General features: G+C 37.5%; 1 protein-coding gene across 10 annotated transcripts in view; it reads left to right on the top strand.

Annotated features, from left to right (window-relative positions):
- Positions 1 to 4,210: 4,210 nt before the first annotated feature.
- garnl3 (GTPase activating Rap/RanGAP domain like 3) overlaps positions 4,211 to 26,592 on the top strand; it is a 64,941-nt gene continuing 42,559 nt past the window's right edge. For 2 of the 10 annotated variants that reach the window (XM_042724216.1, XM_042724218.1), the window contains exon 1: positions 4,212 to 4,723. In XM_042724216.1, the coding sequence (XP_042580150.1) occupies positions 4,623 to 4,723 (101 nt within the window). In that variant the 5' untranslated portion in view covers positions 4,212 to 4,622. Of the gene's footprint in view, positions 4,724 to 17,077; positions 17,509 to 24,071; positions 24,437 to 26,592 lie in introns of those variants that run through there. The other 8 variants (XM_042724215.1, XM_042724220.1, XM_042724221.1 and 5 more) reach the window with 8 other exon arrangements.

Genomic DNA, 26,592 nt, shown 5'->3' with positions numbered 1-26,592 from the left:
TGAGGTAAATAGACGCTCTCGATCTTTCTCTGCTGCATCTTCACAATGGCTGTAGAAATGGTCGTTAATTCTTGATTTGGTTATGGCACAGACATGTTACAGGTAATAATATGATCAAAAGGTCATGGCAACAAACAACTTCCTAAGTCAGTTTAAGTCGAAATGACTTTCACAATCAATTTGATTCAACTTAATTCATGTTTTACTGTTGCTTACTGTCATTGTAGGCTTAGGCTACTTTTTTCTATGAATTTTAATGAATTTACAAATTAATAAAATTAGTTTTATTTATTTTTTCCTTGGACTACACGCCAGGGGGTGCTGCAGCACCCCTACTTCCCATGAATATACTTATTTGTGCCATTTACTTCTAGATAAATGTACCTCTGTTTGTTGTCCTGTTCCCATATTAATGGACATAAAAGGTGTGTTAAATGTATAATCTTTTCCCACATTAAATTTGTTATAGTTTGTAGCATGTCAAGGCTCATTGCCCCCATTTATTCATGAAAGCATCTCCTTCAGCTCTAATATATAAATTCATTAGATTTATCCTTGCTCAATCAAAACGAATGACTGTTTCATGTATTTTCATTCAGTAATAATCTCCTAATGAAGTACTCAGTAAAACCAGCTCTAGTTTATAGGGCCTCTGCAGGGCCCATAGTGACCAGCTGGATGGGTCAAGTGCACCAAATGTGCTTACGGTTGCTATGGAAGTGTTCTTAAAGAGGTCACCTTAGAGATGGAAGGACGGAATGGAGATGTGATAAAAAAAAAAAAAAAGAAAGTTCTGGTTAGATGAAACTCATGCAAATTGTACTGCCAGGAGTGGGTAGGAGGTGAAGAGGAGAGTGGGAGAGAGAAAAAGAGGGAACGAGTGTGTGTGTGTGAATCTCAATGACTTATTGAAGTGAGTCTAATTAATCTCTTAGTAGCTCTCATCTTTCCTCCAGATGCCCCAGGGACACAATGTACCCTGTATGTGTATGCATATGTGTGTATGTGAACGCATGTATTTTTGGTTCAAGGATTAACCTTAAGACTGTCAGAGCAGAAATGCACCCTGGGTGGAACATCAAAACACAAGCACCCCATGTCAGCGGAAAAAAAATCACTTTGGACAGTGTGTGTGTGTGTGTGTGTGTGTGTGTGTGTGCGCGCTTGATCTGTAAGAAAATGTACATGTGCCATTGAGTGTTTATGGATGTGTAGGGGAACACAGAGACTATTTCTTGAATTTCCGGCTGGACCTACATGACTCATTTAGCACTGACTCAATAAGAACACTACACTTCACAATAAAGAAATTATTATTATAATATTTATCCAAGGTAATATTGGTACAATGGTCTATAATAAGGTAAATGATGAAGTAAAGTAATGTAGTAATAATCTAAGTAATGAAGTAAGTATAGGGGCAGTCGTGCCTTAATGGATAGAGAGTCGGACTTATAACCCAAAGGTCGCGGGTTCAAGTCTCAAGTCGCTAGGAGTGAATTTACAGCGCTCTCTTCTGCCCACAATACCACGACTGAGGTGAGACCCTTGAGCAAGGCACTAAACCCCTAATTTGCTGCCCACTGCCAACTAGCCTACCTGGAGAAAGATCTGCTAGCATTCCCATTTACCTCAGTGGCTGTCAAAGGGTGCTAGAAGTACGTGATTTAACATTCATCTTTGCTCATGGGACCAGAAAACTTGTCAACCAAAGACCCTGACAAATTGGGCACTGGTGAAAAATCTATGGCCTACCTTAAAGAAAATATGAATATACATACAATTTTTTTAGGTTTTAAGTCTCTTATGCTTTTTTTAAGACTGCGATTATTTGATTAAAAATAGAGTCAAACCAGCAATATTGTGAAATTTACCATTTTTCCACCAAGTTTTCTATTTTAACAGATTTTAATACCACCTTGTGATGACAAAGCTGAACTTTCAGCAGCTATTGCTCCAGTCTTCAGGGTCACACAATTCTCCAGAAATCATTCTAATATGCTGATTTGGTTCAAGAATTTCAGTTTTGAATGGCCCTCAACAGACAAATATGCTTTTTTGAAACAGATGGTGTGGTTACAACATATACCAGCAGGGGTTAATGGCGTCATACTAACCAGTCAATCCTTGACCCCTTATATTCTTGAAAAAAATCAGCCAGGTCATTCATGAAACCTGTGCAGAACGAGTCTTTATGTAAATAGTTTGTAATGCTTGTGTAAACTCTCTCATTCAATTCCATGCTGCAATGCATGTAAGAACGGCTTTAGATAACTTACACAGAAATTCCTATAATGTTTAAATCTTGACTCTATGGTTTCTATTCTTCCTCTCAAAACATTGTTAATGGCCTTTAACCCATTACAGTTAATTATGATCTCAAAATCTCCATGTTTCAATGGTTTCCATTTATCAGAGTCACATGTTATCAGTTGATCAGAGCTTCCCCAATTATCCATTGGCGTATCCAGGGTAACCCTCTGTCAAATATATGGAGGATGATTTTTTTGTATACCAGCATCCCCCATCCCTTTGACAGGCATTATAAAAGAACACCACTGATTGTGGACAGAATAGCAGCATATAAGTTTGATCAAGATACACTAATATCATTGTGATACAACTAAAAAACCTGATTGAATGCAAATGATGCAATCAGTTGTGCAATAACAACAATATTACTTTGCATATTCACATCCACAATCATCTGCCTCAATGATTTAGCACACACATATCTTTGTCTACTCACAGTGTTGCACATTAGACAAGTCTGCCTGACAATAACCAAGATCTTATTTTCTTTCTCTTATTTCGTCTTATCGTGCTGTCTCAGAAAATCAACATGCTGCCTTCCATCCAAGTTTTATACACACACACACACACACACACACACACACACACACACAAACCACACATTCTCCTTCAGTGAGTGAAATGTACACAGTATTACCATCTGGACAACAAAGAATACTTACAAGGCGAGGCTGGACACCATCTCCCTCTTACAAAATATGCATAGCACAAATAGGCATGTCATTGGCAAGTTGTCAAGTAAATAAAAAATAATAATCTGACAGAATAAATGTCTTTGCCATTACTCTTCTGACTAAGACGTCTATGCCAAATAAATCAAGGGCAGCTGGTCTGCTTAAAATCTCTCGCTCACTGTCTCTGCGTATCTGTTTATTTGTGCATTCGTCTCTCTCTCCAAGTGAGAGTCAAACCCAACAAAGCTTTATTGACATGACTGTAATCATTACAGTATTGCTAAGGCATTCAAGTACTTACATAGTACAGGAGAATAAAATAAAGTGGGTTAAAGTACATAACAATAAACAAATTAATGTGTTCATGATGCATACCGTATGTTGAGAAGTCGTAGTATGCTTACATAAAACACGCTCAGACGGAAACACACACATATACACCTTCAGAGCAAATCAAAATGACCTCAATCATGATTCTTGCTGCATGCCTGCCACTAGACAAACATGAGTCATGCTCAGATAGTTCTTCCAGTAACCCTTCAAGAATTACTGTAACACACAAACACTCACACAGATGGCAATGTAAAAAAACGTAGTTTAACAGTGGTTGATGTCAACAAGAAAAGATACAGAAACAAAAGATACAAATCCCCCTTAAATCTTATTTATTTTGCTGTGTTACTGTAACTATGAAAAATTATGTGGTTGGTTGCACAGTATTTGCATTTAGCATCACTTTTTTCCTGCAATCTGTGACCCAATCAGAACAGACATGCCAGCTATTTTTGGGTTATGATCCATTAGAGAACATCTGCTCTATTTGGCTATTAGTCTTTTGTGAATCCTTATGTCTTGTGCTTGTGCATGTGTGTGTTATTGTGTCATTAGTTATTGTAGCACACACACAGACACACATTTGTTTCACACTTACTCTAGGTATCAGTGTCTGTCTGCTATAATAAACTTATGTGTGATGGCTTGAGGTTTGGCTTCCTGAGTAAATTCTTTAGAATAGAGTGTAGTCTATGACACAATAGCTAAAGATAAAGAAATTAAGTAATTAAAGAAAAATAGTGTCTTATCAATAATTATGCTATATTGTTCTCGCCGGGGGAAAAAATGTTCGCCACCAGAAAAATGACCTCGCAAATGAATGCTCGTTCATTTGAGAGAGTCACCGCCCCACAAAAATTCATTATTTTCTTCCATTCTTCTGGGTAGACATTAGGACCGCGCAGACTCAACGGCTGGAGCGATATATTACTCCAGTATACAGTACGTGCCCTAAACAACTGGGAACGGGGGATCGACCTGGAGATTATCCAGCCGACGACTTTTTGCAGTTCTGATCCAAAGGAACCGGGGTGAATGGAGTTTACGAATCACTAAGCACATTTTATCCAGTTAAATCATACCTTCTCTGGCTGCAGAAAGTGTGTTGCTCACTTTTTTTGCTTTACCCGTGGAGGAGGACCCACTGTTGATCTTATATACCACTCTCTCTTTGTGCGCCCTCCTGGTTCTCCATTCGCCAGACGCGAAGCAGAGCCGCATCGCCATCATTATCAGCGCTCGCGCTGCCTCTGTGTCTCTGCGCCTGCAGTCGGGACCCGTGTGCCCTGCTATCCCACCACCATGAATTCGGATATTAACATGTACTTGGGGCGAGAGAAATCGGGGATCATGCGAAAGAGAGCGCTGTTACTCAGGAAAGGCTGCAGTTTCGAAATAACGAGGTGAGTTGATACAAGAGGGAAGGGGGTTCTTTTGGGGAGTGGGCATTTCCAGAACACCGCATCATCCGGTTACCGGATGGTTGGGTTGTAAATTATCACAGCAGTGTGTATGGCATCTGAGATAGACATGTTTTAATCAAGTGTGTGGGTTTGGACGAGCTTTCAGATGGATTTGGCATGGACCAGCAGCATATTAAAGGGTCTTAGGCTGTCGCTAGGGATCTCAGAGTCAACATAGCTTTATTGGCATGATTGTCAGCATATATTGCCAGAGCATATACAGCACTCAAAGTATTGAAACAGGCAGAAAATAGAATGGAACAGAAAAAAATATACAATACAGATAATACAGAAATAATGTAGTCTTAGAGGGGAATCTAAAGTGAGTCCTGGTCCATTAAGCACTGAGATATCAGCCTCCAACATCAATAACTCATTTTTTTCATCGGGATTCCCTGTGAACAGTTGGAGGTGGGGGAGGTGTACTCAGGCAGCTATATGTTATTATTGAGAATGGTTTCTTCCTATAAATGCATACCTCAAATATCGACCCGTTGTTCTCGTATTTGCAAGAAGATTGTGTTTTCAGTGTCCCATTTCACTCAGTGAAAGTGAAAGGATATAATGATAGCAGTGTTAAAGCTCATGCTCAGTAATGGTTGTGCATCAGTGTCAGACACACCAACACAAACAAAAGTGGTTTAGTACATGAGTTATAGTGTATCTGTGTGTCAGAAATAAAGACATACATAGAAAGAGAGGGAGCAAGATAGAGGTCACACCCCATTTTGGCCTGTCGCCTATGTTGGGACCATCATGGTGTAGACTGCAGTGTTATGCTGAGACACTACTTCATGTACAGTACAGTATGTAAGCATATTTCTACTGAATTTTAGGTAATTTTGAAATGAGAGGCCCTGTATTTACAGTAACCTAATGCAAGACTGTCAATCTGTGCTGTAGTGGTGGAGATTTTTCAGAGAACCTTTCTGCAGGTTACTTAAATATACCAGTAGATGGCAACAAGCGCATGACTTTACAAGTAAATCATTGAATCATTCAAGCCAAACAGGTTACTTCATGTCATTGATTCATTCAGGAACAAAACAAGTGACTGCCTTTTGAATAATCATTGAAGCATTTACTGAACTGAGTTGTTTAACAACACTGATTCATTCATGAATTTATTGTAGTACCCAGATGACCTATGTCCATTCCTAATTGCACCACAAGAGAGGATTTGCTAGGATTTGTAATAAGTTGACGCTGAGTGGTTACATGACAATAAAAACATGAAAAATGTTACATTCATACTAAACACATTCATACTATATAGAACACACTTTTTTAACAGATACAAAGTACTTATTCAAAAGTAATTACTCAGAGGATATGTGATTTCAGACACAGCCACTAAAATTATCTAATTATTACCTTGAACCATTACTGCATAAAAGCAGTATCACACAAGCAAGAGCGCTGTTGTTCTGAATATCACCACAGCTGTGATTATCTGAAGCACTGACCGGTAATTATACAGAAACATGAAGTCTGTGTGACCAAAAATGGCTTAATATCTTTGATGGGCTCCGTGGAATGTACCTTATTTCAATAAAAGATCCACAAATCCCTTCCCATATAAACCACAAATTACACACTTCCAAAAGAAGCAACAAATTATTCCTGCGGACAGAATTATTGAGCTCAGACAAGGACATTGATGAGGAGGAGAATGCATCAGCCTCTAACGATGTGTAGGCGAGAGGCCCACAGCTTTCACTTCATTCCTCCGTAATGTTTTATCATGAAGACATTTCTCTCAAGTGGCAGAGGATAACTTGATCATTCAGTTGTTTTGAAGGCCACACACAAACACACATGCTCAGTATTGTACGTCTATTTACATAGAAGGTCTGGCGAAATGCTGTGAAATTGTCAAAGGCTGTTTACAAAACATTGCTGTCCATTATAGAGTTCTAGTGCTATGTCTGTAACAGCTGTTATATTTTGCTTATTTGCTTCCTTTTTCCCTTCTGTAGTGAACTCTCTTCTTTAATTACAATGTCCTCCTTTCTCTCTCTCTTACTTACAAGGTCCTCTCTGTGCTCTTTCATGCACCATTTATTTTGCTCTCTCTTATCTACTTTCTTTTTGTAGCCTCTCTGTCAGGAATTAGTTGTAAACACCTCTAAAGGGTACTTTAATTTCCTTCACATTATAAATCATACAACACACAAAGATACCTGTTGTTTATTCTTGTCTTTTTCAGTCTTTCAAAAAAGACTAGTTCAACAAAATATAATATTAAAAACAAATTAAAGTGCAAGAAAATCAATGATAGTATCAACTCCAGACTCTCACTTACTATTACTAAATAATGAAATATATTTAATAACAACAGATAATCAAATACCGGATTTCAGACACACTGTAAAAATACAATAATAGATCCAAATAATGTGATCATACAGAGAGTATAGAAGAGCATTTTATAGCCATTTTTTCCTTTTAACTAGAGGAAATGAGCATAAATGTATACTTGTGGTTTTGACAGCTGGTTTTGTGTTACCTGCTTCCTTTGTATTGTCGCCATGAAAAGGCAGCAATAATAGTGGACTGCCCACGTTCTCCACATGAAAATACTACAAAGGATCACTGTTAAAATAGTTAAACACAAACCTCCACAGGCACAAATACAGCTTATACGTAACTTTAACAAAAATAAATAAATAAATAAAAATAAAGAAAGAAAGGAAATTATATACTTAATAATGTATTATATTATATTAATGGTAACATTAAATAATGTATAAGATAGATAGATAGATAGATAGATAGATAGATAGATAGATAGATAGATAGATAGATAGATAGATATGAATAATTATAATGTTTAATAATAATTTCTTTATAAATAAAGTTTATTTAATTTTTAATTTATAAATGCAATGCAATTATAAATAAAAATGTGTTTGTGCGTGTGGAGGTTTGTGTTTAACTTTTGTGTTGGTGTATAATTTCTAAAATACTGAATGTCAGAAAATCTGAAAAAATACAAAGAATAATCATATAATAAATACATTTAAGATTTATGCAAAATGTGCCTTTTTTTTCGTGCCTGTGCTTCTGAATTTTAGCATTCTTTGCTAAGAAATATAATTCTGATTCTAATTTTTTTTTTTTTAAACAAGTAATCAAACACAAACCCGCCTCCCCCTGTATACTTTTGTTATTTCTCTGAAAGCGAGAATGGTGAACTTAGAAATGAGAGTGAGAAAGTTCATGGCACATTTAGAGTGTTAGGGTGGAGATGACACTTAGTGACTCATACAGAGTTCATATGTGTATTCATGAGTGTGAATGTGTTTATACTGAGCAGCTGAACACAAACTCATCCAGTAACTTGAGCATGTGCCTGTATAGTATCTCACAAATCTCATTTGAATCATTTGCATTGTGCCTGCGAAGAGACTAACCTTTTAACCATTTTCAGCCATCTTTCTCTTCTTCTTCTTCTTTCTCTTTCTCTTTTTGGCTTGTGTGCAGTTAGCCCTGCGGTTTGTACCAATCTGATAATACTAGCACTACAGCTAACACTAATCACTCTCAGCTGTGCAGTCTGCATGTGCACAAGCACAACCTCTTCATTTGCAGAGAAAAATAGACGGAAATCGAGCGGAGAAATAAAAGAAAGAGTCCCGCTCTGATTACAGCCCTATGTAAACTTTTATTCCGTGCCCACATATGCTTCCATTTAAGGTTTAAAGATGCATACCTACACATTAGTGTTTTTCACTCCAGGAAGCCTCACTAGGAAAGACTCTCTTCCCATTATAGCAACCCTGGAACGCACCCAGCGTAGGATGGATGGAGCTTTTTGGAGTCTAGCCTTTGGTCAGACCACTGTTTGAAATACTGGTGGTTGCTCCCCACCACAAGGGCATTCACACTGGGTGTGTGTAGCGTAAATTTGGTGGTGTGGGTTGAATAGATTTGTGTTAGGATGGCAAGGGATCTTTGAATTAGTTAACACTGGTTAGGATTTTCTATCAAAAAAAAAAAAAATGATATAAAAAAAGATATAAAAAGTGTATGCAGTGTTACTGGATGACTGGAGCAAAATGGTGTACTTCCCACTGACATGGTGTTATATGTAAATAGGCCTATTTCATTTGACTGAACAGAGATGTGAAGGAAATATTCTTCACACATGTTAAAAGAATGACCCTTTATTTTATTATATTCATATATTATTTAACAACAATGTTTGTCTGTGTGTTTACTGTAATGTAATTGCTGCATTACTGTTTAATAATAAAAAAATCAGAATATTACAATGCTGATTTCTTATAGCGAGGCCAGGGGTGCTCAGTCCTGCTTCTAAAGATCTGCTGATCTGTAGAGTTTGTATCCAACCCTGATCAAACACACTTGAACCAGATTATTAAGGTTATGGGGTACATTAAAAAATACAGTCAGGTGTGTTACAGCAGGACTGGAACTGAACTCTGCATGAAGGTAGACCTGCTTGAGCTTTTCTGAGCTAAGCTATATGATGTTTTCCCAGCTTGCCCCACCTGGTGGAGTTTATAAGTAATATAGCAACGTTTTGATATTATATCTACAAATAATTAATATAGTCTCATGATCATTTAAAAATATTCAGATACATAATTTGAAAGCTCTGCTAACGGAGTAATTCAGTATTTGCAGTTTTAGACACGGAATATACACATTTTTATTTTTGTTGGAAAAACTTGATTTATTGTACATAATTATTTAACCATTAAGCAAAAAGTGATGGGCAAAGCGATGGGCATTTATAGATTGGCTTTTATAGCATTTCTTAAAAAAAATTTAATATAAAAATAAGTGTACTCTGTGTAGCTGCTTTAATTATTCTACAATATTTTCTGGAATGTATGCACTAGAAGAAAAAAAAACTCATAATTTATTTAAAATACATTTATTTTATACTAAGTGTACTTCAAATCCATTAACATTTATTGACATATCACGTAAGACTTAGTGATATAGAATTATAATTTAACTTTATTTGGAGTATTTCATTATTGCACAATGCACATTTCTTAATATTATGCCTAAAATGTTTTAATATAACTATTGATAAGGGTTGTATGGTCTCTCTGTATTATCAGTCTTTAAATGCAAGCTATTTAAGGTGTACGTAAAGTATACTTGCACTAGTTTACACAGTATATCTTTAGTTGGACCTCAGCACTACTTCCACACAATTAAAGTGCAAAATTAGTTGTTCCAATTTAGCAGACTTTAAGTATACCAGTTTAGTATACCAAAGGTACAACTGCAGGGCATTTTATTAAGCACATAAATATGCAAATGTCATTGTAGTATACTAAGCACAAAATAGATGTATTTCAAATACATTTTAGTATTTTTTTTTTTTAATAGGGTGTACAAAACTATTCCTTTTTAATTTATTGGCTGGTCACTCACAATACATCTGAGCTTGCTGCTGTTGGATCAATTATTTCCTTGACTGTTATGAATTGAATTATATGGTTTTTTTTTTTTTAAATACAACTAATTAAAGGACATTTGTAGATCAAGGTGAACTATCTGGTTCTGCAGTAGACAACAGTACCCACTAGAGGACACTGCGGTTAAACAAATGAAACACATTGGCCTTAAAGATGAAGGAACAAGGTAACAAAATTTTAACCATACTCTCCAAGTCAGTTGATATTTTTGGATAGACTAGTTGTCTGCAAGCTGTTGATACAAAGCATTTCAATAAATACAAGGTGTCTTTTGGTCTGCCCAAAGGCTTATATGTTTCCCAAAAGAAAAGTAAATGATGTGATGTTTGGCTGCCATGGGTCTCGCAGTACCATATGACACCCGTTGAGGCGCAATACAAATGGTAATAGGAAGTTTTGCTGTTGAGCTGCCAATCGATTCAGCCTGTAGTAATCCCTAATGGGCATGGGGCATAGGTTTAATATGGTTAGTATTACATTTTGCTCATCCAAGTGCATTCTTATTCTTACATTCTGCATATATATATATATATATATATATATATATATATATATATATATATATATATATATATATATATATGGTTTCGATTCCCCGGGAACACATGATAGGTAAAAATTGATAGCCTGAATTAACTGTAAGTCGCTTTGGATAAAAGCGTCTGCTAAATGCATAAATTTAATTTAATTTAATTTAATATATATATATATATATATATATATATATATATATATATATATATGTATATGTGTATGTATGTATATAGACACACACACACACACACACACACACACACACACATATATATATATATATATATATATATATATATATATATATATATATATATACACATACATACACACAGGGGTGTAGTTTGTGGGGGGGATGGGTGTGGGGTATATACAGTATACCATGGTTAATGGAAACCTTGAATCAGGATATTAATTATTTAAATCACGCCTTCAGTGCTTTTATAAAGGCTAACTTTACTTACAGTACGAAACAGGATTGCCAGGTTTTTACAAGAAAACCCACCCAAACGCTACTCAAAACTAGCCCAATTGCATTTTGAGGGGGTCCCCAGTTAAAAAAAAGCATTCCAGGGGTTAAAAATGCATGTTTTTTGGTGGGGTTCCACTGATAAAATTCGATTCCAGGGGATAAATATCATGTTATTGGAGTCGCTTCAACCTGCGGACATGAAAAACAACCCAGGACAACAGTGTTAAAGCCCAGTTCCGCAGGAAAACTGCATACTTGGCAAACTGCTTACGAACTGAACGGAGCAGTTATCAGCTCAATGGGCAGCGCTAGGGAGGGGCTAGTAAGTGCTTCAGCACCCCCAAAACAAAAGCACTCCCATAGCACCCCCCAGATTTTTTTTCCTGTAATCAATTATATACATGCTGTAGTGTAGCCTATTGTATTTAATAATTAAGATGATAAAAAAGAAAAAAACATTTGAATCTTTACGCTTGCATTACTCGTGCAATGCAATAACGCTTGCATTACTCGTGCAATGCAATAACGACGTGATTTGCAGCTGTCGCACTTTTCGTAGTCATTATAGCATTTTATTTTAAAAATGGAGCGTTCCTTGTGCTAAGTAGGCCTGCCCCTGACTGATAATATATTAACCATCCTTTAATATATGTACTGTATAACTAAGCACTGTAGTAACTAAGATGGCGACGTGTGCACATGCTGCAGCTTCTCTCTCTCCCGTTTCTGCTCGATGTCAGCAGAACCATATTTTTAGAGTTAAACTCCACGCACGCCAAAGAGCTGCAGGATCTCGGTCTGCTCCGGAGGCCTACACCATCATCGACCCCCACTACTGCATCTCACCCACAGCGGAGGCGCCACAAGCCATGTGAGAGGGAGCAGAAGAGGGGTAAGGGCGGAGGTATCTGGGCTAGGCTAATGGTTAACCCACACAAGCCAGCTATGCCAACCATCGTACTGGTTAACGTAAGCTCTTTGGACAATAAAATGGACCACATCCGACTACTACGCTCAACTCAGAGAACTGTAAGAGACTGTTGTGTTTTTGTGTTCACGGAAACATGGCTCAGCAACAGCGTTCCGGACTGTGCTATTCAGCTCGATCAGCTAACATGCTATCGAGTGGACAGAGTTCTCGTCGAGGGAGGTAAGACCCATGGCGGCGGGCTTTGTGTTTACATCAATGATGCGTGGTGCCGCGATGCTGTTGTGGTCTGCAAACACTGCTCACCCCTGGTGGAGTTTATGATTATCAAGTGCCGGCCGGTCTATCAACCGAGGGAATATACAGCCATACTGCTCGTTGCTGTATACATCTGTCCCAGCTCCAACAACAGCAACAGGAGCAAGGCACTAAATTAACTGTACCAGCACATCAGTGAGAAGCAGACAGCCCACCCTGATGCTTTTCTCATCTTAGCTGGGGATTTCAACCACGCAGACTTAAAGAGTGTGTTCCCAAAACACACAGACTTTCCCATATGGGGAAACAACACTCTGGACTTTTTTTTATACCACACAGAGAGGAGCTAACAAGGCCCTACTCCTCCCCCACCTCAGTGCTTCAGACCACATAACTGTCATGCTAATGCCTGCTTACAGACCGCTCGTTAAAGTTGCCAAACCTGTTCACAAACAGATACAAGTGTGGCCAGAAGGGTCGTCAGAGGCTATTCAAGACTGTTTTACCACCACTGACTGGAATATGTTTAAGCAGGCTGCCACATACAATAACACCACAGACCTCCAAGAGTACTCAGAGACTGAATTACTCAGAGACAAGTGTATTGATGATGTAACAGTCACAAAGACCATCACTGTCCGGGCCAACCAGAAGCCATGGATGACAGGGGAGGTCTACAGACTACTGAAGGCTCGGAATGCTGCATTCAGAGCTGGAGATGAGGTGGGCCTGAAGACAGCTAGGGCCAATCTATCCCGCGGCATCAGAGAAGCTAAAAGAAACTACATCAGGATAGCGCATCGTTTCAGTGACAGCTGGACACTTGGAGCTTGTGACAGGGGATACAGACCATTACAGACTACAAGCCCCCACCACGGACCTGTGACAGCACCATCTCCCTGCTGAACGAGCTGAACGCCTTCTTCGCTCGCTTTGAGGTACAAAACAGCACCACTGCACAGAAGACTCCACCTCCTCTCGGCATCCAGGAAATGACGTTGACCACGGACAGCGTGAGGAGATCCCCACAGAAGGATCAATGCACGCAAAGCTCCGGGTCCTGACAACATTCCTGGTCATGTACTGAGAGACTGTGCAGTGGAACTCACTGATGTCTTCACAGACATTAAACATCTCATTAAGTCAGGCTGTTGTCCCCACATGCTTCAAAGCTACCACCATCATCCCAGTCCCGAAGAAGCCGCCTGTATCCTGCTTCAATGACTACCATCCAGTTCCACTTACTCCTATTCTCTTGAAGTGCTTTGAATAGCTAGTCATGCACCACATCAAGTCTGACTGGAAGACCTCAGGCAGTACGGGTCGGCAACAACACATCCAGCACCATCACACCCTCCTCTTCATTCTGCTGACCCACCACTGAACTCTGATCCTCAGACCCCCTCACCTAGCTCTCACATCCCTGTGTCCTTCCTACTCCCCCCTCCCCCTAACACACTGTGACCTGCACCAGTCAGTTTGTGCAGCATTGGTCTGCTCACTACCTCATTCAACTTTGAACTGACCTCATTCAACTACCTCTTCTGTCAGTTTAAATAAAGAACTTTTTGTCACTTTAATCAGACTGAATAAGCTCTTTCGCACTACAATCATTAGTGACGTGACATACAGTAAAGAATGGTGACCCATACTCTGCTTTTAACCCATCCAAAGTGCACACACACAGCAGTGAACACCATAAACACACAGCCGGAGCAGTGGGTAGCCATTTATGCTGCAGCGCCCGGGGAGCAGTTGGGGGTTCAGTGCCTTGCTCAAGGGCACCTCAGTCGTGGTATTGAGGGTGGAGAGAGGGCTGTACATTCACTCCCCCCACCTACAATTCCTGCCAGCCTGAGACTCGAACTTGCAACCCTTGGATTGCAAGTCCAACACTCTGACCGTTAGGCCACAACTTCCCCATTATATCTGCACTGTTTGTTTATTTCACAGGTTTGCACTCTATCTGTCATATGCCTTGTGCTGCTTGCTTATCTTTGTTTTTTTGTTTTTGTTTTTTTTACATGACCTTATTTGTATATTTGTGTAGTTGTATTTTATATTTAATCTGTATCTATATGTATTTTATGCTCTACTGTTAGTGTTATCTGTATGCACCAAGGGTCTGAGAGTAACGCAATTTCAATTCTCTGTATGTATGTGCTGTACATGTGGAAGAATTGACAATAAAGGAGACTTTGACTTTTTGACTTTGATATATAGGCAGGTGTATCCACCTTTTTCTTCAATGCAAAAAAAAAACTACAGTAAATACTAAAATTTTATTAACCACAAAACATAAATAACAAAAATAATAACAAAGTGCAGTAAATGGTAAAATTGTTTGCACTACAAACCATTGTGTTCATAATTAAGATAATACTAAAATAAAATAATAAAACAAAAAAAAAAAACCAATATCAACAACCAAAACAAACTGATTTGTTCAGCTAAAAATAGCTGGAAGAAGATGAAGAAGATAACACAAGAAACAAGACAAATTTACAAATGGCCGTGCCCATTTTTTAAGACAAGAAAAAGGGGGATTAGGCTAAAGCATATTCTGTGCTCAAGCTCGCACATAAAGCAATCAAAGCACCGGCAAAGTGATTATGAATGTGTCAGGGGAAAAAAAGACATTAATAAACTAGTGCTTTCTGAGTCAGTGTCGGGTCCAAAGACAAAGTTGCCGAATGCCGACGCTGACTCGCCATCTCCACATGGACGTGCCTTTAATAGAAACGCACCTTTTCATATGGACTACAAAATTAAAGAATATTACAAAATAGAGTGGGCACGTTTCCTTATATTTATTTTATTATTCATATTAAAAAAATAAATAATAACCTGATTTGGTTATTCACTATAAATATCCCAGCTCCCTCTGTCAATGATCTAGCACCCCCTCAGCACCTGCGTTCAAAATACTCTGGCGCCGCCTCTGGCTCAATATGACTGAAGTGCAGTTCTTGAGCATTGTGCGAATCACTCTCTGTAATGATTAATAGGCTAGTCTTATTATAACAAATGCTTCAGTTAAGAATATGGTACATGGCCTTCAGATATTCCAAAAGATGGCATAGTTTCAAGCATTAAGAGCCTGATGAACTGTTAAGGAGTAAGAAATAAACAATATCAGTATAAGAAAATGTTAAGTTAGATTGACTTCCCATGGCATGTTGAATTAGAACATTCTGTCAAACTATAGCCTTTAAGTGCCTAAATAATATAATATAAAATACACACACACACGTGTATATCATATGTAAACAAGTAATTGTTAACTATGATGTTACTTTATTGCACCAACTTTGCATAGATGATAGTCCAAACCAAAACTACGCCCTTGTATGTATATTTATATATATATTTATATATATATATATATAGATAGATAGATAGATAGATAGATAGATAGATAGATATAGATATAGATATAGATATAGATATACAAACAGCCTGAAGATAAAATGACAGACATTGCTTTTGGTAATCACTCTGATCATCAGAATGTATTGGTATTATGTATAAATTTATTTATGGATGCACGTATGCTTTGGTATATTATTCTTTCCTCAGGTAGAGCTTAACCCTAACCTCTGCCCTCAGTCTGATCTGCTTTAAAATGCCAGAAGTTAACAGTCTAGACTCTGAAAATGTCGCCCTGTCAGACACACACCATGAGGAATGGTCCTACCCTTTATCATAATCAAACGATTTAGCCTTTGTGCCACAGCTGGCCAGAGTCAGATGTGGGTATTTAGATGCATGTCCGTGTTTGTCAGAATCGTGATTTGTCAGATCATCAACATTCAGGTTTGAATGGGCAAAGGTTGATGTCCTGTCTGGTCAGTATTGCTCTTTTCATGTCCTCATATTTTACAGATCTGACAGGCCTAATCTCTGTTCTGTGTTAATTCTTCTGTTTCACTGGAAGTTGTAATGGCTACTGTCTCAAACTCTCATGAGATTTTAACAAAAACAAAAGTCAGTCTTAATACAGATTTAACACATTATTTAATGTTTACATTGTAAGTTAGCGTATTGTGTTTAAACCAAAATTTACAGATATCATCCTATTGATACAGTCTCTCAAAATTTTGCCACATAACATATTATGACTAATATAATAATTAAAAAAAAATACAAATTTATGCATGTATAATCATAAAATTATTATATTATCCTAAGCACGTTTTCATGCTTGCATTTGCATTGCTTTTGTCTGCCAAAAAAAGGGTCTCAATCAATTTGGATGCATTGATGATACTTTGATTGTACTTTGTACAAATAGAAAATGTCAACACAAGTAATGATTTTTGTTATAAAAATCAGCCTATAAGCAAATCCATTTTAAGCTGAATAGTCAGTATTTTTGTTATTACTGATGCTTTTTTCACCCCAAAATAAAAATCATTTAACCGGTTTCTATGCAAACCAGAATCTAGCAAATGTTTGGAATACTCAATACAGGATGGAGCAAAAGTGTTTTTGTTGAAAGTGCAAAATGCTGATCTTGTATAGCATGATGTCAGTGATGAAGGCTGATCTATGTGGGAAAAGATCATGCTGTGCTTAAGTCTGTACTTGGCAAGCCAACACACAATATGTTCATGTGATTTTGAGCCCACTCGATCTTTGCTCTCCAAGGTTTGTGTGAGTGAGAGCAGAGGATCAATGGTGTGGCATTACAGGATTTCCTATCAACACATTTCTAGTTCTCAGGTACGCAGACAACAACAAATGCTCCCACAAATAGCACAGCTCGCATTGTAATATTTTCCCAGACAGTTATTCTATCGGCCTACACTTATTTATGAAGAAAATCTTCTGATGGTCCACAACATGCATGATGGGAGTGGTGAAAGAGTTACAATCAACTCGAGAGGACCCTGTTGATGAGCATTGAGGATTTTAATATTTTTTCTCTCTTTTTCTCTGTTGTAATGAGGACTGAAATCTTTACCTTTGCAAGGAATTCAACTTTGCCATTTTGAGCTTTTTTCCACAACCCCCAGAAGACGTCAGGGACTTGGGCAATGATCTGCTTAAAGTATCAGAACAATGATAGGTAGGTTTTATTGGGGTGGAAATAATAATATCTACCTACAGTTTGTATAAACATTATTTAAAAAGCTAAGAGCCAAGCACACAAAAAAAAATGCATTTAATTTGCTGATAGTATTCATTTTAAATAGGATGAACCCATTCAATGTTTCTTCTTTTACTCTGGCTGAACAGAAGTGTGTAGATCTAATGTTTGCATTTTACCAGATGCATAAACTAGCTGAAGCCAAGCAAATCTTATGTGTGTATGAAAACACAAATATAGATTCAATTTGTATGCATATAGAAATTCAGTTTCAGACATTTTATTTGTACGGCCTGTACTTGGATCAGCTCTGTGTCTGATAGTTACAAAGCAAGACAAAGAATCAGAGATCAGAAACTAGCGGTGCTCTCCCACTCATCTGATATTTTTGGAGAGACCTGAGATTAGTAATGGGCTTGTGAAACATTTAAACTGAGGCAAAATATCTTTTGGTTTATCAAAAGGGTCATATTTTACAAAAAAAGGAATTGCCAAGGGTATTGCAGTAGCACATATGAAATCTGATTAGGCACAGTAAAAAATATTGGCTAGAAGCTTTGTTGTTGAGCTAATATTGCTTCAAGCAATGAGGGGAAATTTCTGTCCTATGTTATTGTGCGATCACATGTGGGCTGATTTTCCACACTCATTCTTATGCAATTTTGCTTAATTTATTAAAGCATGCTACTGTTATTCAATGTCTTATCATATTTTTTAATTTTTTTGGTTAATGTTACTAAAGTGTGCTAATAACACTTAGAATATGGTTATGACCAATTTTCACCTTCTCTTTAGTGCACACTGACTGCCTACATATTTCCACTAAATTGTCAGCTTCCAGTAGAAACCTCTTTGTCATATTTCGAATAACCGTAATTGCCTTGCCTTACAAAATAGTACGTTATTAAATATAGTAAATGTAACATTTTAGTACATTATAATAAAACAACATTTCATAATGAGCTATAAAGGAGCTGTATATAAAAAAATATATTTTTGTGCTTATTGTCTCATAATTTCCATACACTGCTCTTCATCGGAAATTACGGTGGCCATTGAGGCTAAACACGGAAGTGATCAGTAGAGAGCCTGTAAGACTTATATGTAAATCTCCTCTTTGCATGTGAAATTTTGCATTTACTCACAAAATGCACTCACACTGATGTCCATAACAATAAAAAGCCTCTTTGCAAAATCTGAAAAACTGAGGTTTCTAACATTTCATTCCTTAGAAAGTAAGTTTCGGGCCAAATTTCTGAATCGCGAATAGGCATTGTTGATGTGTAAATGTAGGCAGGCATGTGTGCGCATTTGTTCAATTCAGACGTCAGAAAGTGCCATTTTCCCCATTTGCTATCAAAAAATCTACATTTAAATTCTAAAAGGATGTTTTTAGAGTCTTAAAAATATGATTCTCAATTATATGAGCCTATTTAAAGGTTTTAATGAAGCATTCTAACTAAACATAAATAATGTGTTTGCATGTTGTTGTTTGTGCACGTAAATATAATCCACACTTTACTGGAGATTGATTTGTACTTTAGCTTGCTGACATAACCCCCTCTTACACACAGACACACTGATCTGCTTCAGTATTCCATTGCTTCACTATTCCTGACCACGTATGCAAAGCGTAGCTCTTTAACAGTAACAATTATGCACACACAGTCCTGTCTTATGTGCTATTCAGCTGTTGCTTTTCTACTTGCAATCATGTGCTGAATATTTTAAACACTAGCAGTTTCTGATGTGACTTCCTTGCACCTGTCTATTTTTTACAGTCACTGTATTCTGTGTCTGCTACTTTAGTCGAAAAATGTCATTACGGTTTTAACTGTTGTGTAATATTCCTCTGTTATTTGTATGTGTATTGTTGTGAAGTGTGTGTGCCTGGACCTGTATGTGATTACAGCACCTGTAATTTGAACTCCTATGTTGACAATGAGGTGCTCAACCGCACATTTCATTTGGTGCTATAATACCCACAAGCCTCAAGACAAAAGGGTTTAGGTTACAAACACACACATACACACACCTGAACACAAACCCTTCAGCACAAAAATACAGCATAAATGCTCGGCTTGATTTAATGTAAGTACAAATCTACTTGTACATGGCTTGATTTCCCCTGTTCTTCAGTTTCCAGGCAATAGTTGTACAATTGTACAATAGTTCTTTCAAAATATCATTTTTATAACCTCAAACACACGTTTTAATCACACATCTCAATTTAATCTCAATTTAGGTTTCCAAATTTATTCATTACCTGTTCTCAATGATCTATTACTACCTGTAATGTCATCAGGAAGGGACTTACATACCAGATACATGCTGCTCATGTTACGTTTGTGGTGGAGTCTATTACTGCATGCCTCAGTTTGTCTGATAACATGCTGTTCTGCAAGTAATACAGTTGAAGAAAATTAAACAGTCTGAATTAAGTCTCCGCCCATTTCCTACTACATATCCCAGGATTCTCATATTACTTAATATACTCAAGTCTCTCATAATCTCATTTTCATAGTCTCACCAATTGTCTAGTATTTAAAGAGTTACATGTTCTGCAGGTGCAGGTGTGTAATAAACAGAGCAGGCATGGAGATGTGTCTGAGTGTGTGACATCATCAGACAGTGAGAGTGAGTCGAGAGAGAGATTAAATGAGAAGAAAAGGTTATTGTCTGAACAATGACCTCATTGCACCCCTCACTTCTGTGCTAGACAGAAGGATTATGGGTAGACCTGGGGCAACAGGAAGAAAAATTAAGTTTATGAGATCATAAGGGTAAAAAAAAAACTGTCTAGAAACGCATACACAGGAGGAGGGATGCTTGTCATTTTTGGATGGTGTGAATGCAAAGTGCTTAGCGTCCTTGAAGACAGATGCCAAAACATGCACACAGTCACATTTCACATGCATGCAAACAAATATAGCTAATGCTCTGGTTTTTTCAGTGGAAATTATGGTTATCCACATTTGCATGGACTCACCTCATAAAGTAATGCGTTTGCATAAAGAACTTGTGAAGACTGTTATTCCTTTGCCATGATGAAGCAGCTGTAAGTCACAGTCACCAGTTGTGACATTATTAAAAATCATGCAAGCCTGAATCGTTCTAATGTAAATGAGCGTCTTAATGAGAAGCTGTCTGGCTCTACAGCATGATGATCTCGGGTAGCATTACATGCTGTTCAATGCACCATAGACAGTGACTGTAAATGCCTTAAAAAATGATGTTGACAGCAAAACTAACACACATGCAAGGAAATTGTTGTAATAAAAAGATGCTAAGTATTTCAGTGAATGCACTCGATTAATGATAATCTTTCACCCTTTAAATCACTTTGCCACAAAGGCAATTAAATACTCCAATTAAAATATTTCACCAAGTGTTTTTGTATGTGTAAGACAGACAGAGAGAGAGAGAGAGAGAGAGAGAGAGAGACCTGTCTTGTCTTTGTACACTGTAAAACAGTGCAATATATGCATAGGCCTATACACATATACATACACATACATACATTATACATACACATACATACATATTCATACATACACATACACATACATACATATAGGCTACATTTAGGCCTACATATACATACACAAACAATATACATATACATATACACAGGGTTTAAATTGGGCCGGGGCCGTAAAGGGCTGTGCCCCGGCACATAGACTCCAGGGCTTAACATTAACACCAGACAAGTAACATGATTAAACCATAAGTAACCAAAAGTAACTATGTAAACACCAAAACGCAGTATTGTGTAAGGAATAATTGACGACGGGCCGTTAAATTAATAGCGCTTCGCATCGTGGCCGCATCACCACCTCGGGTGTGCATTATTTTTCTAATAATTCAATGGCCCAGAGTCAATTATTCCGCTTATACTACGGTTACCACACCTCAAGACATTGATCAGATTATATATTTAAAGGGATTTGTCTGTTTTTTTGTACTTAAATAGCTATTGTGAGTAGGATTATTTCTTCAGCATCTCATCCAACGCCTCTTTTGCAGGTTCCAAAACATAATTTTAAAGCTGGTAATGGAGGCTTGAACCGTTGATAGCATTCTAATGCAGTTATTAATGAAGTTATTCGAAAGAGAGTGAGAGAGACAGAGACACACAGAGAAAGAAAGAAAGAGAGAGAGAGCTTGTGTGAATTAGGCTGCAGCAGCGTCTGTTATTACCTCACTAGTGAGAAATGTCATGTGTATTTACTTTTGGAAAAACATAATTCTGTTATTACAGCTTTACTATGCGAAGTGATATGGAACTGTAATGTGGTCAGGAGAGCTGCCTGGAACTACGTTCGCCGGGCTTTTCCCAGAAAATAATTGCACACCTCAGAACGTTCATCGGCCATTCAGATTCAAGCATTCAATGGCCCCGTAGTATAATCTGATTTTATTACATTTAGAGTAAGTGGCGAATAGTGGATATAGCTACTGTATATGCATCTATTGACAGTATAAGTTTATGTTGCTGAGGCGAGGCTCAGGCAACCTCATAAAAATTCAAAATGGAAAATTTTTATTTTTAAAATACAGTTAGTTACATCATACAACGTTTTCACCATTACGACTGTTTAATAGTTCTATAAGCAGTTCAATAAGCAAATACAATAATATTAGGTCACCTACATTTTAGGCGGAAACACACTTAAAGGGGAAATATGACATTGCTAAAAAAAACATTATGCTGTGTATTTGGTGTAATGCAATGTGTTTATGCAGTTTAAGGTTCAAAAAACACATTTTTTTCGACATAATGTACATTATTGTTTCTCCTCTATGCCCCGCCTTTCTGAAACACGTCGATTTTTTACAAAGCTTATCGTTCTGAAAAGTGAGGTGTATGCTGATTGGCCAGCTATCCAGTGCATTGTGATTGGCTGAATACCTCAAGCGTGTGACGGAAATGTTACGCCCCTAAACATACTGTGTGATGCCATCTTCTGGCAGGACCAGACAAAACCAATAAAAACCATTACAAACGAGGCATTTGTTGCATCCAGTGGGGACATAATTCTGATTATAATGACTTATACTTTGTTTTTACGCGTTGCGTATCGCACCGCATAAACATAAAAGCATTTCTGCATTTGTGATCGGAGGAACAACAAACAACAAGCTCTACTCTACACTGCTTAAAACTCACGTTTGAATAATCAGTAGCAAATTCTTTAAATATAAATATGTACTTACATGCTGTGAGTCAGAAGCACCAGACTGTCCTTACAAAGTTGGAACTGCCTCACTTTACAGAACATCCTTTAAGCACAGACCCATTGTAGGCTAGTCTGCAGGTTCAGGAAACAGTCCTCCATAATATGCATGACACAGTGTCACACACTGCCGGCTTGAGTGAGGAATGGCCGGCGGGTTAGAGAACGGTGCGGCCGGCGAATTCAACGAAGGACACGTGACGACCCCAGGCTGGACTCCACTTTGTCCACATTGGGCGGTGTTATACAAATCTTCCCACACAGAGATGTAATGTGGGGGAATGTTTAAACGAGGCGTTTTTATATAACTTTTATAAAGAATATCTCTTTGGATTTGCGACTTTAGTCTTTGCAACTTTACAGATCTTCTTTATGCACCAAGAGCTTGTAACACTCCAAAGAGAAAGGAAAAATTGAAATCGCATCATATGTCCCTTTAACACAGCACATCTCACAGCAACCAGATGATTCACTGCTGATTGATTCTGTGTTTTGAACAAATCGGTTGAGTGAGTCAAAGTTTCATTAGCCCATGCATAAACATCTGATGAATCTGCCGTCTGAACGAATCGTTTGAATGAACGACTCAATGACTCACTCATTAAATGCTCACTACTGGCACCTACTGGCGTTTAATTTCGTTGAAAAGTATCATTTCCACCCTCATTTCTTGTTTGTATATTCAAAAATATTTAAGACAATCTCATAATATTATTTAATGCAGTTGTATTTTTTAGTGTAAATGATTTAATTTGATAACATATAGATAACCACATTATTATAATTGAATTTATAGATCAAATGTAAGAATTTGAAATTAAAGTATTAATGAGATTAGTGGGAAAATGCCCTCTATAAAGGAAAAAAAATGCCCTCGGATAACATATAAAAAAACAGACAGATTTACATGTCACAGTTGATAGAAAACTGATGAGAATATTGCTTCAGAATAAATCATATTTGCAAAAATACAACAACACACACACACACACACACACACACACACACACACACACATAGTTGGTTTTGTGAGGAATGGCCGGCGTATAAATATACATATACATATACATATACATATGAAGAATGGAAGAATGATTCGTCTTATAATTGGCATTGGTGTTATGTTGCATTTTATGTTATTTGGCTTTATAGCTTTAAATTTAGTGTCATTCATTATTTAATATGTTCTTGTCTTTTATTATTTTGCTATTGGTCTATGTATTTGGCAACGCATCACTGACACAAACATAAAGGGAGAGATAATAGAGAATTTGCTGTTAACAAGCTCCCCATCTGACTCTCTCGGTCACGAGCACGGCGCGCGGCCGTAAGGGGACTCCGGTCTACGAGAATCTGCTTCTTGAATGTTCAGTTACGCGCGAGGTGTGTCCTGTGTGCCCATATGAAACTCACAACTGCGACCATCAGGTGCATTAAGAAAGGGACCGGCAGAAACGCGCTACCAATACTAAAAGGCAACGCAATGAAGGGATACAGCAGCACGAGCAGCTGTATTGAAAATGACGCTTACTGATCTGTCTCTTTGAAAGAGAAGACTAAGAAAAAAGGCGAGGGACAGAAGAACTTTGACTACGGAGAGAATAATATTTGCATGGGGCCATGAGCGGTGCAGACCCCGCAGCGAACAAACTGTTGAGTTTCAACCAACGGTAAAGCATTCAGTTACTTAATATTTTTTATAGACATTGACTTTTACATTGAGATAAAATATTCAGATGTTTGTTTTCTGGAGGTTATTCTGACACAGTCATATTGCAGCAGTATCAGGGGTTATAGAATCTTGCATCTCATTTGAACGTGCAACAAGCTGCACCCTCCCCAGAGTGATCAATCAACATATTGGATGCGTATATTGGAAATAAGCACTTAAAGCATAAATCGTTCATCTTTCTTTTATCACAATCTGGCATTCCAAGCTTACATTTTAATTCACCTAAATGTTTGCGTGTGTCTCTCTCGCGCTCTCTCTCTGTTTGTGTGTGTGTGTGCATGTGTGTTTTAAAGGGTCTAGTAATTTTAAAAGGACACTTAACCCCCCACACCCTCATAATATTACAATACAAATCCCGTATGACTTCCTTTGTTTCCGTCAGTAGATGTATAAGCAGAATGTCTGTCTCAGTCACCATTCACTTTCATTTTATGGAAATATGCAATAAAAGTCGGTGGTGGCTTGTCTAACATCTCTTTTTGTGATCTGAAGTCAGAAACAACACGATAATAATTAAAAAAAAAAAAAATAAATATTAGAAATATAACAGTAATCAATTAGCAGAACTGTCTCTTTAAGAAGCTGCGCTCTTATTTCCTTCAGCACCGCAGCAATATTTGTACAGTCCACAAGTCTTTGCATCTGAAGTAGATTGAATTCAGGTGGTAAAGGGAAAACCTCCGCTGCTTTATCTTACGTTTAGCCTATAGGATACAAGACAAAATGTTTTAGATTTTCCCACTGTGTAGTAGTGGGATATACTAGTACGGAAACTCGGTAAATTATTTATGCGAATACCTCTCGGTAGAGTGGACATCCATGAGCCACATAGCGACTGGCGTCACAGTAAACATGATGTTTTCTCTGATTAAAATCTGAAAGAAAGGTGGTTTTGGTGTTCATTTTAAGACCGTTTGTGGTCATGGTAAAGTGTTGTGACCGTGAGGTATCCACAATCATAGGAGGTTTTCCTCAACACCGCAGCGAATCTGCGGTAATTTGAGGTGTGCGTGACGTCACTCAGCAATTACTTACATGGTAATATAATGTAGCCGTACATTCATTGAGTGCAGGACAAAAATGCACCTGTTGACGTGCCCCAACAGAAGCATACGGTATCACACATTTTTACAGTAATAGTATTTTTCACGAACAAAGCCACACACATACCACTTGACAGATCATGTGTCATCACAACATTGCAAAACATAAACCATTTCGAACTTTTGACCTGTAGCATTTGAGGTAAAAATAAATATATAGCCTACCATTGCCATCCATACGATTCATAAAAATAGACTCATATTCTGGATAGCCTGCTATTGAATTATTGCCACAAACCCTAGAGGAAAAAAAAAGTTGTGTATCTGCAGTGTTAATTTTTCTATTAAAATAAGTGATTTTAAAATGTCCTTCTTTACCTCCCATATATCGTTGCATGTGTTTGTCCATTTTTATCACACAATCCTCAATGGAAAGTTCTCTGACTTCCTGCTGCAGTGTTGTCTTAATTATATTCATCTGTTTTAACAGTGCTGTTCTTTTTCTAAAGCAGAGTTGGCACATAATGAGAAAGTTAAAGCACAAAGGGCAATTTTGTTCTTAATGATTGCATTGTTAGACGTTTGTTGTCAGACTGTCTGCGGCAGCTTCACTTGTAACCTTTTCTTCGGTCATGTGGCAAGTCTTCAAATGTCTAAGGCATTGAGCTCTGCATCATTGGAAACATGATATAATGCCAGATCATTATCACAAAATTATTATCGCAGATGCATAACAGGAGTGATTACTGTGAACAAATTTGACCGTATTTGGTTTCACGGTATAACCAGAGGGTAATGGCTATGGTAATTATATAATGCTGTTGCTGTCATCATTATCATAATCGCAAACAAAGTCATCTGCCGGTGCACTACTACTATAATCAACATTATAGGATTTATTTTCATAAAAATAATCTCATTTTTGTGAAATGATTCATTATATCAATGGAAGCATTCAATCATGAGCAACAATAAAAGGTTTGTTTGAAGATACAAGTGGAACAATAAGCCGTTTTGCATCTTAAGATGTCTTTATGTTCTTAGCTGGTAA

The sequence above is a fragment of the Cyprinus carpio genome, chromosome B5, assembly GCF_018340385.1.
Source record: "Cyprinus carpio isolate SPL01 chromosome B5, ASM1834038v1, whole genome shotgun sequence".
In the NCBI taxonomy this organism is placed as follows: Eukaryota; Metazoa; Chordata; class Actinopteri; order Cypriniformes; family Cyprinidae; genus Cyprinus; species Cyprinus carpio.
The sequence above is the reverse complement of the archived record's forward strand: the minus strand, read 5'-3'. Positions and strand labels throughout refer to the sequence as shown.